Source organism: Sebastes umbrosus, chromosome 3, assembly GCF_015220745.1.
Source record: "Sebastes umbrosus isolate fSebUmb1 chromosome 3, fSebUmb1.pri, whole genome shotgun sequence".
NCBI lineage: Eukaryota > Metazoa > Chordata > Actinopteri > Perciformes > Sebastidae > Sebastes > Sebastes umbrosus.
In genome coordinates this window covers 15576131-15592055 of record NC_051271.1, presented here as the reverse complement: position 1 = coordinate 15592055, position 15925 = coordinate 15576131, and the positions used below count along the sequence as shown (strand labels likewise).

Sequence of the window (15925 nt, the reverse complement as noted above, 5' to 3'; positions counted from 1 at the left end):
TGGGGCCAATCTATTAAATTCAATTATATGTTTATATACTATATATATTATATACTGTAATTTCAATTCCTGTTAACGTTTTGACTTATTTGTTGCTGCATTAAAAAGGTTTACACCTGAATTGTAATTCCTGTTAATTTTGAAGGTTTTTGGTATACTATTTATTGTTTTAATAATAAATAACAATTCACTACACTACTACCTTACACATAAAAGAATGATCCCAGTCACTTCCACACAGTGAGACATACAGCTTATTAATTAAACACTGGTATTGAGTCGGTGCATCCCTAGTAATAAGGGTTAGGGTTAGGGTTAAATATTTTAGATTTAGATTTTAAAAAGTCTTTTGTTGCATATAAGGGGGCGCACAAACACACACACACACACACACACACACACACACACACACACACACACACACACACACATGACCTGGAGTGGACTCACTTTGCATGGCATCCTTCAGTTACTATTGCCAATTGATATTTTTTAGACTTAAGTCCACAAAAATGTGAAAAAATGCAAAAGGTTGTTTAGTATGTCAACCCAAAAAAGTAGCAAAGGTATGCTAATTGTATTTTTGGATTAATGCCAACAGAGATCTGGCATCCAAAACATTTTTCAAAACTGTGCACAGACTGATAAAGCATTAACATTTACAGTAAAACTAAAACGAAACTAAACCCTGAAATATGTTCCTGTAATACTGAAAGTGGAACTAATTTACCCTCCAGTTCCAGTTTTACTTTGTTTCATCTCTGTCAATATTGGTCCAAGTTTTTTTCTTTTCTGTCCACTCGCTGAGTGTGTTGTGGAAATACTAACGTGCTGGATGTCCTTTGTCTCTCTCCATCCAGAATATCCATGAGCTCCGATTTTCCGCACTACAGTTTCAGGATGCCAAATATAGGGTTCCAAAATCTTCCCCTAAATATCTACATTGTGGTGTTTGGGACGGCCATCTTTGTCTTCATCCTCAGCCTCCTCTTCTGCTGCTACTTAATAAGGTAAGATACGTGCACCCGTTAACTCTGGATTTGTTTGTGGTAATAAGTGTCATTCAGGGGGCTCTTTGGCTGGGCAACATTCTCGATTTACTGGGTGCAACAAATCATTAATGTGGTGGTGGGTGTAACTCAAAGTGTCTGATTTTAATTAACCTTTTAATTAACCTTGTGGACTGCATTATCCTTTTTTTACAAATTGGCCACAGCTTCGTTAATCCTCAAAGGTTAAACATACTGTAGAGGGGGAATCCTGTGCAGTAAGCGTCATTGCTCTTGTTTACACCGAGAGGTGAATGATGGGACCCAGGAATTCACGTTAGAGTTGACGTGTGACGGGTCAATATTTCATCAAAGACAAACACTCGCGCATAGTTTGACACAAAGCGGACTCTCACAGAAAGACTCAACCACCACTATCAGTGAGTCTTCAGGCCACACACATGTGAAATATGCACTGCAGTACACATTACAAGGATTGACAGGTATTTCTTGAGCATGAGGTTATGATTTGAGTATATTTTTTTATGCTAAATGCAGTACCTGTGAGGGTTTCTGGACAATATTTGTCATTGTTTTCATGTTGTTAATTGATTTCCAATAATAAATATTCACATATATTTTCATAAAGCAGCATATTTGTCCACTCCCATGTTGATGAGAGTATTAAATACTTGACAAATCTCCCTTTAAGGTACATTTTGAAGAAATAAAACACGCACAATTAATTTGCGATTAATCGCGATTAACTATGGAAAATCATGCAATTAATTGCGATTAAATATTTGAATCGATTGACAACCCTAATAATTAGTGCTCATGAATGTTCAGTGAAGTGACATACCACAAGGTAGACTAAACCATTTGGTCATTCTTCACTATAATTGATGGCTGTCACACATATTTTACATTCTGAGTTGCCCTTCGACTGCAGTCAAATATGATAATGATAGCTCTCAGAGGAAGGTCACCTGTTTTTTCATTTTTCAGCTGGTTATTCTCCTTCCCCACTTTGAATTTACCTTTAAGGGCCATTGAGCAACCCCCATCCAAACCCCTCACCATGACCAGTTGTCCCCCACCCTTGGGAGCCACTGCACCTTTTCCTGCTGACCTCTTTCCAAATGTCAGTTTCTCTCCTAGACTGTGCTGCTTGTTTTACAGATCCCTCTCACTGTGCTGCGAGAGGTTAAGGTTACTTGTAATGGAGGTAAATCTTACAAACCTAAGAATTTCTCCTATCTCTCTTGCTCTTGTTTTCTTCCCTTTTTTTCTACATATTTTATTCTCTTTCTCAGAACCTAGCTTGGCTTCTTATCCAGCGCTCTTTCTCTGCTCTCTTGGAGTTGTTTATTGAGAGTTGCACCAAGAGTTTAATATAAACATTGATTGTATCTGTGGGTACTCTCCTTTTAACCTGGAGTTTTGCAAGAGTGCTTCATCAACCTGCAGTAACACTTTTAATGTCTGATCCAATGTTTGGGCGATATTGTGAGTTGATATTTTACCGAATTTCCGGTGTTTGTTTTCACAAGACACTAAGGCCTATGTTTTTTAAGAATGATATCTGCTAATATGTAACTTGGCTTGCTAATGCATTACTAAGCAAAACAAATATTTAACACAGTTCAGTAAGGTGACATTATATTGTTCTATTTGGACTTATTTCTATAATTGGTTAATCCAATTAATATTTATTCTGTTAGTAGTCTCATGATTGTCTCACCTACCTGAGGAAGAATCATCTCCTTTTGCATAACAGGCACAACCCAAACATTTTTATCATTTTACATATTTTTATCTCAAGACCTGAAAATCTGCTCTGAAACAACGGCTCTGCCTTTGTTTAGCTGTCTCGAGATATATTGTTTGTAAAATCTAGAAGCAGTTTGTATGCCAAATTATCATTATTCTCTGCGGATTGAGAATTGCTTTTTACGCCCATTTGGTACCACAGTGATACACGAGAGTAGGCTTGTGTCAGAAGGCAAGTATTTATAAGGAAATTACATCCATGTTTGTCATTTTTCTCTCTTTTTTCCAGGATGTATGAACACTTTGTCAGTTGAAGATAGATCGCTTACTAATCAAAAAGATGTTTTGTCTTTGCGTCTCCCTAGGTTACGGCACCAGGCGCACAAAGAGCTTTATGCATACAAACAAGTAAGCACTCCAGTGACACACACACACACACACACACACACACACACACACACACACATGTTGCAGTTGAGAAATGTTAAATCATACACACTCTAATGCCAAGCACAAATGAAATGATAGAGTATGTGTTCTTGTGCCCCCCTGGTTCATAAATTAATTTGCTGACTCTTCTGGCAGCTGCAGGTATTTTGAGGGTTATACTCCTCAATAGATTAAGCCCTGTTAAGCACTTAAGGCCCTGACACACCAAGCCAACAGCCGTCCGTCGGACAGTTTGGGGCCGTCGGTAAGCGTCCGTCGGCCTAGTTTTTACCGTGTGTCCTGCACTGACGTCTCTAGTCAGCCCGTGTTGGAGGTTTTTCAGCGGATTCAGCATGTTGAATCGTTGGCGGAGCTCGTCGGTGAGAGAAATCACTCTGATTGGCTGTTCAGATTAAACGAATAAGTGCACGAGAAGAGAAATGTAAGTGAGGAAAGCAAGCCAACGAGTAAAATCAAAAGGACAAACACAGAAGGCTCTTCTCATTTTTCATCTTCATCTCATCTGATCATTCCAATGCACTGATATTTTCACAACAACATGGTCATCTGGAATGAAGCTAAGTGGTGAGTGAGAGTGATGTGAAAATAGTCGACAAAATGCCACTTTGTTTCACGTATCATAACAAAGGCTTGTATATTCGCAGTCCTCGGTCTTCCGGTATCCCTTTTTGAATGACGAATACAGACTACCGCGACCTGCTGGTGTGGAGAGTTATTTCATCTCACACTGGCGCTGAACGTCCGTGCTAACTGGCCATCAGCTGTAGTCTTTGCCGTGTGTTGGGGTGCAACTTGTCAGCCAAAACAAAGGCGACGTGAGGCGACTCGACAGGCGGCCTTCGTTGCCGCTAGTTCTCTGATGTCGGGTTGGTGTGTCCCCAGTGTGGCTCAACTAGAAAAATCAGGTTCGCAGTTAGCTGCTTTGGGCTGAGCATGCCAGTATAGCCTGCAAAGCTAGTAAGAGGGAGTGATGGAGGGCATAAACATGACTCTCATGTCCTTCAGTTAAATTAAAACAAGCATTGAAAAACACCCAAACCTGTTAAACTTAAACATGAACACACACTGTTGTGGCCATTAACTCTGTAATTTTTTCTCCTTACTACCTGCCAGCTAAAAATATGAATGTGTCCAGTTTCTCTGTAGGTTATGTAAGACACACACACACACACATAAGACACCCACACAAACCCACACACACACGTACATGCATTTACTGTAAAACAGCAACTGTATTGTAGTAGATCTTATCTCTGTGCCCCTTATTCACGGTGACTGGTCGTTTTTTCACCACACACTCAATATTATAATATGTTATTGTATTCCCAAAAGAAGGTTTCTACTATCCATTTTACAGTGTTAACCAGTGACTAATCTTTCCTTACCTCTTATTATGCCTCTTAGGTCATCCAGAAGGAAAAAGTGAAAGAATTAAATTTGCATGAGGTAAGCACTCTATTTTTTTGTTGTTCAGTTATTATCAGTTGATGACACTTTAATACCAAAAAATCTCTCTCTCTAACAACTCGGCCTATCTAGTGTACAGAACATTCTGTAATGTAACCTGACAAGTACACATTGTACTGTTATTTCAGCCAATTTTGACTAACCAGTCATACCCTACTTAAAGCAACAATGCTTCAGCCGCAGTGTCGTTCATATACTCAGGTCATCCTGTCTTCCATCCTCTTGGTTGTGCCATGACACACAGCGCTTTAGTTTAAATCAATGGAGAGCACAGAGGCCTTCGCCTCTGAAGGGGCAATTCATGCCGTCATTATGAACATAAACATCCTCGGCTTCGAGGTGGACAATAAAAGGTTCCAAATGGTACGAACCCCTGTTATGTAATGTGCATCCGGAGCAGACATGTCCGAACATATCAGGACACACGGTAATGTTTGGGCTATCTGCACAGCTGTGCCGTACTACGCCTGGGTTTATACAGTAGGTCTGTAGTCTCTAGTTTGGCAACAGTGATGTTATTTAGCATTCAGTGCATCTGTCTTGACACACTGTCATCTGAAACTAGCATCTTGTGGTTAAGTCATGACTGTTCACTGTACCGTTATTATGTAATTCTGTATGTCAGCTCAGCTTGGTTGGAAAATTGCAGTCAAGTGAGTAAAGCATCAGCACTGGATTTGCAGCCAGGAACACTATCACTTTAACACTGTAGTGCAAATGAAATGTTAACAATAGCATCTTCATGTGTGCTTTGACACGTGGCTAAACACAGTTTCTTGTCATCAGTGTTGGAATTTCCCACTGCTCCATCAGGCATCGGGCTTGTATTGTTTATGTTGTTAGAAACTGAAAGCAATAGAGGGTGTCATGTGAGTGAGGACTGTGACAGAATAACCAAGCTATATTTGTTTTAGGACAATAATATACACACACACACACACACACACACACACACACACTAGCCTGGGTGGATGACCTAGATTTAAAGGCTCCCACGCCAAAGGATCACCCTGGAGACACGATTATTGAGTTGCACTTATTCGATCGCAGCATTTTGATGGAATATCTAGAATAGGAGTGCTAATAAGGAATCAGTTTACTGATCAAGTCATGTTCAAGTTTGTTTGATGTGTAACCTGATCAGTTATCCTTTTTGTAGTAGGACATTGACCCCTCTCGTCCTTTAACTGTCCTATATGTTGTGTGTAAAGAATACCCTCATGTAAAGGATACAGGTCAAACAATATGGTATGGAAGTAACACGGGTGTATGCAGCTGATCTTGTGAAGAAACATCCACTGATACCTTTTCAGTAAACACACAAATATACATACATGTGAGCTAACAATTGGCATATTTAATGAGTGCTCAAACATCCTTGCCCTGCCTTCTAATAACAAAGTCGAACCTATTGTTTATAGATGACAGTAGTACTCGAATGAGTGCGATGTTCTGTGGGTGAGATTGTGGTGTGCCTTTCATTCGATTTGCGCTCAAAATCTGTTTGTAATTAGTGTCTGTTCTTACTAAGGCAGCAAATCATTATGTAATAGCCGGCTGGGACTAAATAGTAGAGAGAGAATGAAGGAGAGCTTAAAACATATAAGTTTAGCAGTTGGATTTGAAGCTTAAAACGGAATCAAAATGTGGTGATGTTGAAATAGGAAAACTCAGCAATGAAGTGATTACATACAAAAACAACAACAACAACAACAACTAAAGCTGCGATTATACTACACATTAAATAATGACTTGGGCTGTCAAAGTTAACATGATAACATGTTAACGCAAATTTGTTTTAAAAGCCACTAATTTCTTTAACGCATTAACGCAACTTGCAGTTTTTAGGTTGTAGCGGGCTCAGTTGTAAAGCTAGACTGAAGATGCTGGTACTATATGAAACTAGAAAAACCTATAGAATCCATTGTTACCAACCATGCGATACTAGCTTGTCACGAAGGAGCCTAAATAACGCTCCAACTTGCTCTAAATTTTGGCGAGGAAAAACTGGCATGGAAATTTTCAAAGGGGTCCCTTGACCTCTGACCTCAAGATATGTGAAAAATATAGGTTCTATGGGTACCCACGAGTCTCCCCTTTACAGACATGCCCACTTTATGATAATCACATGCAGTTTTAGGCAAGTCATAGTCAAGTCAGCACACTGACACACTGACAGCTGTTGTTGCCTGTTGGGTTTGAGTTTACCATGTTATGATTTGAGCATATTTTTTATGCTAAATGCAGTACCTGTGAGGGTTTCTGGACAATATCTGTCATTGTTTTGTGTTGTTAATTGATTTCCAGTAATAAATATTTACATACATTTGCATAAAGCAAGCATATTTGTCCACTCCCATGTTGATAAGAGTATTAAATACTTGACAAATCTCCCTTTAAGGTACATTTTGAACAGATAAAATAATGAGCGATTAATCACGATTAACTATGGACAATCATGCGACTAATCGCTATTTAATATTTTGATTGATTGACAGCCTTAATAATTACATGTCAAAATATCAGTATCTATAACGGTAGCTCTTGTATATCTATTTGTAGAAAGGTTTTTAAAGCTAATTTAGAAGACATATTTAAACAAAATTTTAAAGAAAAGAAAAAGAGATGAAATATGACACCTAAAATCTTGCTCATAATGATACAATATACCACAGTGTAAATGTGGTCAAGAAACTGTTAGGAGTCTGTAATTAACCACACTTACTATACAGTATATTCTCCCATTAGTTGTGCAATGCTCATTTTAATGCATATACATGAAGCACAGAATTGCACTTAACTGATTAGACACAAGTTGTTAATAATAATAGTATTGTGAAAAGATGATGGTATCTAGGCGTATACTCTCCTACAGAGGCCTTGGTAAAGTATTCTCTGATTAGCCTCAAATCTATGCTGCAGGATTTGTTTTGTAATTTAATAATAATAATTTTCACACCAGTCTTAAATTCACACATTAGGTTTAACAACAACAGGATTGCATCCTGCGCTTTTATTTTTCTGTCCATATGGGCCGGAGATAATGATTTCATATTTATCTTAAAGTAATCATATCTGGCATTATAAAGTTCAGTGTAACCATTGCTGTTTTCATTTTGATAACGTAACTGGTTCCATGTTTACAGTGCTTTTGATGTTAGATTAGATTGAAGGCCTGTTAGTATTTGTGCCATAATATAATTAGGAAAAGGCTATCTATGCTGCATATTGACATTGGTGCCTACTTTAGATATTTATTTTCAGATTACCGCTTTATTGCAAGGTTTTTATCATGTGAAAGTCCAGTTAGAAGTCCAATACGCCATTTATTCTCTTTTCTGTCATTAATAAAGAGTTTTGGTCAATAGTTTATCCAGGTGTCAACATCACATATCTAATGTGATTTTGTTGCCAATGGGAATTCAATGTTTTTTTTTTATGGCGATTGCAAATTAGTGAACAGAATATAAAGTTATTACAGATTCATATGTACTGTATGTCGTTCCAAATTTGTATGCCTCCACGCCGACAGGTATTGTGTTTTTGGGTTGTCCGCTCGTCCGTCCCATTCTCGTGAAAACGACATCTCAGGAACGCCTGGAGGGAATTTCTTCAAATATGGCAAAAATGTCCACTTGGACTCAAGGATGAGCTGATCAGATTTTTGATGGTCAGAGGCCAAGGTCGGCTAATTATGACAATTTCACACAATTGTCTAAAAGGATAAAATGATGAAGTGATGACATTTTGGACAGACATGGATGTAAAGCGTAACTTGACTGTTTGACGGAGGCATACAGCCGCGAGGCGGTAATTCTAGTTCAACGAGCTAAACCTGACCTGCAGGTCTGAGTTTCATAAAATGTTTTCTTGACACAGATGTTTACAAAGTGTGTTGAAAGACAAAAATTGTAGAAAGTAGATGCAAATCTGCAGAGGTGGTGCCAAAGAAAACAAGGGCAATATGTCCTTGTCCCTAAAGATCCAGAAAGAGAGGGCCTGTTGTAGGTTAACTAGTGTCTATTCTGGCCAAAAATAGCTTTTGAGGATTATTTTTAGCCTTGGTTCTTCTTTTCTTTTCACTAACTCTTGTTTTAATCTTACTTTGTTGCTTGGCTCTCTTGGACCAATTTTTTTAAATACATTATTTTGTAACTTATTTCTGCTCAATGTTTGTTAAGTAACTCATTTGTACCACGTATTTTTTTTTTCTGATCAAATCAATGATCTGGTTATGTTTTTCCTTAAAGTTAAGTCCACGTGTTTTGCATGGAATTTGGAAGTAAAGCCGACAGCGTTTATTCTATTAATGGGGAGAAAGAGATTCTGTCAAAAGTTGGTGAAGGGAGCCAGATCCCAACTGTGAGTGTGACACCATAGACAAGGTACTGAAAGGAACAAAAACATTGATCTATTCACAAATAAAGAGAGCAAAGCAGACATCTTAACAGAGGATTGTTCTGTGTCCAAAAATCATCAGGAGAGAAAGCTAAGAGCCCCCATGCTGTTCTTTTCATCCCTCCTTATCCAGCGACCCCCAGAATGTAGAGCTGAGAAAAGGAGAATCTGTGTGGCTGAGGGAGTAATAGTTGCAGGATTAGACAGTGTGCCAAATTAAAACCCTCTTTTATGGAAATGATACCCACTGGTGAAGTTGATGAAGTTTTGTGATGGGAATGCTTTTTGCAGTTTTTTGCCCATTTTCTCACAGTTCCAGTGGACTGTTGCCCTTGTCATTGCAACTCTAATGTTGGTCTGGAGAGGGTGTAGTCAGTGTATGTGGTGTTGGCAGTCGCTTCTTTCCACCGGCCAACAATGAGTTTCACTGGGAGGTTTGATTTATGCCAGCCCTGACTTATGGTCAGTAGCTCTGGATTGTGACTTGAAAACAAGAAGCTTGCATAGGTTATATAAGTTGTCAAAAGGAGTTTCCTTTGCAGGGTGTCTGGGCTTACGCCTCGTTTCCACATAGCTCTGTGTACGTATGCATGTCAGCCGGAAGTTCGTTCATTCCTATGGGAACCTCGGTGATCTCTGATGTGTTTGCAAAACTCCTCCATCTGTTTTTATTCGGTCCGTAATTTGCCTTGAGTACGTTGAAAATGTTTTACTTTTGCAGCAGATAATTGACCGTATGCACTGTGTGCCACAATTAACAAATAAATAAACTAATTGATGACTGTAATACAGCTTTATTTATACATTTATGTGAAAAGTTTGACAGCATATTTAGCAGTTTTGTGAAATATTTTGTTAAAAGATGTATGAACCACTATATGCAATCTACGTTACACAGCTAGCATGCTACCAATATTAGCTAAATATTATACCGTCGGAACTTTTCACTGAGAACATCTGTAACGTTATAAATGTGACTCGTCTAGACTGGACGGCAAAAAACAGACAGTAACTCATAGATAATAAAACACTCTTTTATATCTACAGTATGTAATAACTCTCCCATATCTGCGTAAAGAGATGCATTTCCTTGCGTTGAACACTAGTGGGCGTAATCCGTATACTATATGGATTTACAGACACAAAACAAAACTGTGGAAATGAGGCGTTACCGGTAAGGACAGGGTGACGAGCTCTGACATCCAGCAACTGCTTTAGAGGAGAACCTCTATTCCTTTGCTTTAAAGTCAAGAGACAGTTAAGGTGGTTCTGTCTTCTGATTAGGATGAACGTCCATTATATATCCCAGCTACCTCTAAATGGCGGAGGAGACACCAGGCAGGCTCAGAAGACGCTGGAGAGATTATATATACCGTTTGGCCCGGGGCACACATTGGGTTACTCCAGGAAGAGCTGGAAAATGGATGTATGGATGGTTGAGCCATTGTGACTCTTGTTGTATTATCATATGGTTCATACTGTTTCAGCATATTCTCACAAATGTATCTGGAAGTGGGATGTACTCACCCTGTATGATGCCCAGGACGCACTGAAGAAATTGTACATGCAAAGCATCTTTCATCATGTATTGCAGCAGAACAATGATAAACCAACATTGAGTTGTTTCATAAATAAAATTGGGCTCAATAAGATGACAAAAAGGAAGTTCTCAAACATTCTTCCAGTGTTTACAAACTGGCAAAATATGCAAAAACAGAATTTCCATAATTTGACAACTGAAAAACATTTCTCATACACATACATGCATATTTCTTTTATCTAGTAGGGGTGTAACGATTCATCTACTACATCGATGTATTGTTTAATATTCCTAAGATCCGACTACATCGATAGGTACTCGGCAAGTTGTCCTTCATGGAGGATGTATATCGATCTAAAAACGATTTACAAGGTAAATAATCTATTTTATCGATACTAAGAATTTGCACCTTGTATCAAGACAAACATTATATGCAGGGTCTGTAATAAGCTCCCGCCATCTGCCAAATGCGGGTAAATTGTTGGCAGTGGCAGATAATCATCAGGCCATCCAACACTTTGGCAGGCAGGGAAAACGCTAGTGATGGGAATAGTGAACTGTTTCCTTATTGTCCAATTCCTAGGCATGTCATGCCTCCGTCTCTATTGATTCCTCTTATTGATGCTTTCCAGCTGTTATGCGTGCACAATGGCGCAAACGTTATCATGATGTGTTCAACTTCACACACAGCCAAAACAGTTTTGCTAATGCTAGCTGGCAGACCTGTTGGCGCCATTCCTGTTGAACGGGCGCGTGTGTGTGTGTGTGTGTGTGTGTGTGTGTGTGTGTGTAGAACAAACACACAACACACAAAAAGACAAACAAGTACAATCTGTCCATCAGGATTACCTCAGTCACCCTTAGAAAGACACCAGTCAGGGATAAAGGACGACTGTTATCACTGCCGTTAACCTGTTTTATCAGTTATGACAGCTAACGGCACTGAGATCATAGACTCATAGCGTTGGGTAGAATGCCGGTTGCCTAGCTCATAGCTAGATAGATGATAAAAACGTGTCTATTTCCCTTCAAAGATTAGGTTTTATTATGCACCAATTATCCTCTCCGCTGTGGTGTGGCTCCACTTTTACGGCTGTGGCTGTCTTTCAAATTATTCAGTCTTTCTAAAGTCTCGTACCCTGGAAACATTGCCACTAAAGCAAGCCTCTGACCACTAACTGAACAAGTCCCCAGTGTGAGTTAAGTCAGAGTTATATAACAGAACACAGTTGGTCAGTTACTGCTCCGCTTGTTTGTGTCAATTTTTTTGCAGATGTTGGCCACAGTTGTCTTTTTCCACGAGTCCTTGACCGTGGTTGTTTGAATAGTTTGTTTCCAATCCACCCACACACAATTCAGGTTAAAAGTGAAAGAACCAAACACCAGAGAACAACCAACAAATTCAAAGTTGTTGTCAGAAAATATCTCTAACTCCCCCTCTCCCTTTCAGATTTGTGCCGTGTGCTTGGAGGAGTTCAAACAGAAAGACGAGCTGGGGATTTGTCCGTGCAAACATGCCTTTCATAGGAAGTAAGTATTAGGTTTTGTTGACATTCGTGCTCATACACACACACACACACACAAGTCAAGGACACGTGGATCAGTACAGATTTCCTTAACAAAGTAGCACATTTTCATGCATCTTTACCCACTCTTAAGCATTTTAACCGTGATACAATGAGTAGATGTAAAAAACAACAAAGAGACACAATTTTCAGACTAGAGTGAAGTTATTTTAAAAGTCATTGCATGGATGGAGTGCCTGTTGGTGACCCACAATAACTAAAAATTTAATAATTATATATTTTTGTACATTAAACTAAAGCCAAGTGTGTGAAATGTGGAACAACACAGGACATGATGGATTGCTTGAGCCAACTTCACCCCACACACCTCCCCCCTCTGTGCCCTGACCATTTCAACTGAGTTGTTTATATCAGCACGACACCTCCCTTGGCCTAGTTTTTCCCCCCCAGTTGCAGCAAGAGTGGTCACCACTCACTGAATCCACTGTATAAACACTCCTTTTAGTGTGTGTGCAAGTAAAGTCATGCTGTTTTATAGAGAAAACACATTCCTATCAGACCATAAACAAAAACATTCAGTGGTGAAGAGCATGCTATCTTTTCATTATTGATTAATCTTCCCATTATTTTTTCAATTACTGGGTAGATTGTTTACTCTATAAATGTCAGAAAATAATGAAAAATACCCATTAGAATTTCCCAGGGGCCAAGGGGATGTCTTCAAATAGCTTTTTTTTCTCCAAAACTCAAATATATTCACTTAACAATGATAGACTAAAGCAGCAAATCCTCACTTTGGTAAAGCTGGAACCAAACAAGGGTTTTTCATTTTGGCTGGATTCATCAGTTAATTGTGTTTTGAAGTGGGGTTGTATGAGGTTACTTATCCAAAGTTGGTGTATTATTTACAGTAGACGGCAGCCGGCACGCCCTCAGCTTGGAGAAACAGACGCCGGAGCAAAGCAATATAGCGCTGTGGACGGGGACGGCAGAAGAAACATATTTTAGCCACCTAAAAGAAAGGTTCACCATATAAAATCAATATCAGTTTAAGTGTATGTTACATTTAGAATATTTTCTGATGGCGAACTGAAATGAAAGTGAAATGTATCTATACTGTTTTTGTCATCGGAGTCATCTGGCTTTGGAGAGAGCATAGATACGTTTCACTTTCAGTTCATTTTCCCCATCAGAAAGGGCTGTCTGACGGCAAGATAAGTGGTGAAAATATTCTAAATATAACGTACACTTAGATTGATATTGATTTTTTTTTAGGTGAGCCTTTCTTTGAGGTGGCTAGAATACGTTTTTTCTGCCATCCCCATCCACAGCGGTGTATTGCTTTGCTCCCGTGTCAGTGCTCCTGTCTGTTTCTCCAAACTGGAGGCGTGCCGACTGTCGTCTACTGTAGGTAATACACTGACTATGGATAAGTACCTCATACAACCCCACTTCAAAACACCCAAACTATCCCTTTAAGATACTCCTAGATCAGAGAACTGCTAGGTGCAGCTGTAATATGGAGTACCAGATTGGGGAATTTAATAAAACTGCACAGCCCCTGCCTCTGTCTCAGTGATTGACAGTGCTAGCATCACAGCTGGAGAGCAGAACAGACTCACAATAATGATGGTGTGTGTGTGTGTGATCTAATGTTTGACCGTATGCACATAATTGGTGTGGTTGCAGAATGGGATTGTCACGTTTGTTAAAAAGAAAACATGTGAGTTGAACATATTCAGCTGCAGTATGGCCACTTCATAATGACCCTGAATGGCTGCCTCCTCCTAACACCATGACTCAGTACTCCTTCTGGGAAGGAGACCATTGAAGTGCTTCTGAGCCACTGAGGACTACAGGGGAAATAGCACCAATGGCCAGCTCAGTAGAGCTTATATACCACTGACCATCCACACACAATCAGATTTTCGATTATGAGACACTTGTAGAATTTAAAGGTGGCTGTAAAGTTTGTAGTTTGCTTCTTAAAAGAGAACAGAGGCTGTGGTTAGCCTGGATTCTTGGCATTTACAATGAATTCTTATAATAACAAGTTTTCATGGTGAAAAAAATTACCTCAACATCCAAAGAAAATCACATGCAATGCAAAACCCTTCTCTGCTGTAGATCTGTATCAGAGCCAGACAGATTCTTTAGGTAAATACCAACATCAATATTGGAGAGTTTAAAAGCAAATTTGTTTTTTAAAAATTGTGTGTGAAAAATGTACTGTGTATGGGACATAATACATGTGAAACATACATTTGTCAGTGCCCTGTGGTGGACAAACTATTTAATGGCTGCACCGTTTCTAAATTACCGCAAACATACAGACCTCTGCTAGCAAACAAACTTAAACTGCCTTAGAGCTTTCAAAGGAATCTTTATTGACAATTGTCAACAGCCAGAATGGCCCTCAGTTGCCGACGGCCGTGTTTTTTAAAATATTTTACACGTTTGGACCGTACAGTGTGAGCACATAAATCGTGAGCTTTGGCTTCACATCACAAACGATCTACTCGTACAGTAGGAGTAGAAATTACACAACATTTCTAAAATCATACAGTGTATGCCCAGCTTTAGACCATGCTCACTGCTTTTGCTTTCTTGCAGGTGCCTCATTAAGTGGTTGGAGGTGAGGAAAGTGTGCCCGCTGTGCAACATGCCCGTCCTGCAGCTCGCCCAGCAGGCCGGCAGCACGGATCCCCCTGTGCCAATACAGCAGCCTCTACCCGGCATCGAGAACCTGGTGTAGCAGACTCAATCCCTCTCTTATATTACACTACAAACACACACAAACACACATCCCATCACTCATACTCTCACATGTACAGGTACACTGTTGGTATGAGTCTGTGGACAGAGCAGAGAAACTGGAGTCCATGCGCAGATGCTCACAAAAACTCTGCAGCCATCGTCACCCCTCGTATCCTTGCATTGGGTCACAGAAGGATTTCCTGATATCAGTTCTGACTGATAATCAGCTCTTTTCATGTTTTTCTTTTCGCGGACAAATGAAGAAGAGTCGATCTAGAAGAAGTTTCCTTCTTGGCCAATACGGGGTCGATAACTTTTTCTCAACCAAAGCACTTTTCTGGGGACACTAGCTAAAGACCAGGAGGAAAAAAAACACAAAAGCCAAGAACTACAATAAACTAAAATACAAATTGTTTAACTTTTTCTTTTTTTAACAAGCACTTTATGAGAAGGCAAACCTTAATTGCTTGTGATCCTAGTAGCAAGGTTGTGTTTTATATTTTATCATTAACTATTATTTCTTTGTACAGTACAAAGCCACATGGGCTTTTATTTTTAATTAGTAAATTAGTAAACTTTGATTTGTAAAAAAAAAAAAATCTCAAAGGGACAACAAACCTGTCAGTAGATAGATGTCAGGAAATTTGGACAATGCTTTTAGTTGTAATTGCACACATGCACACACAAACACAAACACACACATACACACACCCACACACACACACACACATAAGAAATGAAGCTCAAAGCAACCATGAGACTTTGTCTGACTAAATGTGAAACGTTTGAATGTGTTGAAACCCAGAATTGTTCACACTAAGCCTATAGGATTGATCCTTCATCGCCTGTTTGTCATTCATTACAATGTGACTGTTGTTATTATCCTTTTTTATTATTCTGTCAATACAGGAAGGTGATACAGTGAACAAATTATATTTTCATTGAAGGAATTTACCGGGTAACATCCACCACATACGAGTGCTGTTAGGCACAAGAGCAGGCTATTCAGGACCTCTCCAACAGGA

The 15925-nt window shown here is 39.3% G+C and overlaps 1 protein-coding gene across 3 annotated transcripts in view; it reads left to right on the top strand.

Moving 5' to 3' along the window:
• rnf24 (ring finger protein 24) overlaps positions 1 to 15513 on the top strand; it is a 33928-nt gene extending 18415 nt beyond the window's left edge. For all 3 annotated transcript variants that reach the window (XM_037764461.1, XM_037764460.1, XM_037764459.1), the window contains exons 2-6: positions 861 to 1010; positions 3128 to 3170; positions 4617 to 4658; positions 12068 to 12147; positions 14757 to 15513. In XM_037764461.1, the coding sequence (XP_037620389.1) occupies positions 868 to 1010; positions 3128 to 3170; positions 4617 to 4658; positions 12068 to 12147; positions 14757 to 14898 (450 nt within the window). In that variant the 5' untranslated portion in view covers positions 861 to 867 and the 3' untranslated portion in view covers positions 14899 to 15513. The remainder of the gene's footprint in view (positions 1 to 860; positions 1011 to 3127; positions 3171 to 4616; positions 4659 to 12067; positions 12148 to 14756) is intronic.
• The last annotated feature ends 412 nt before the right edge of the window (positions 15514 to 15925 follow it).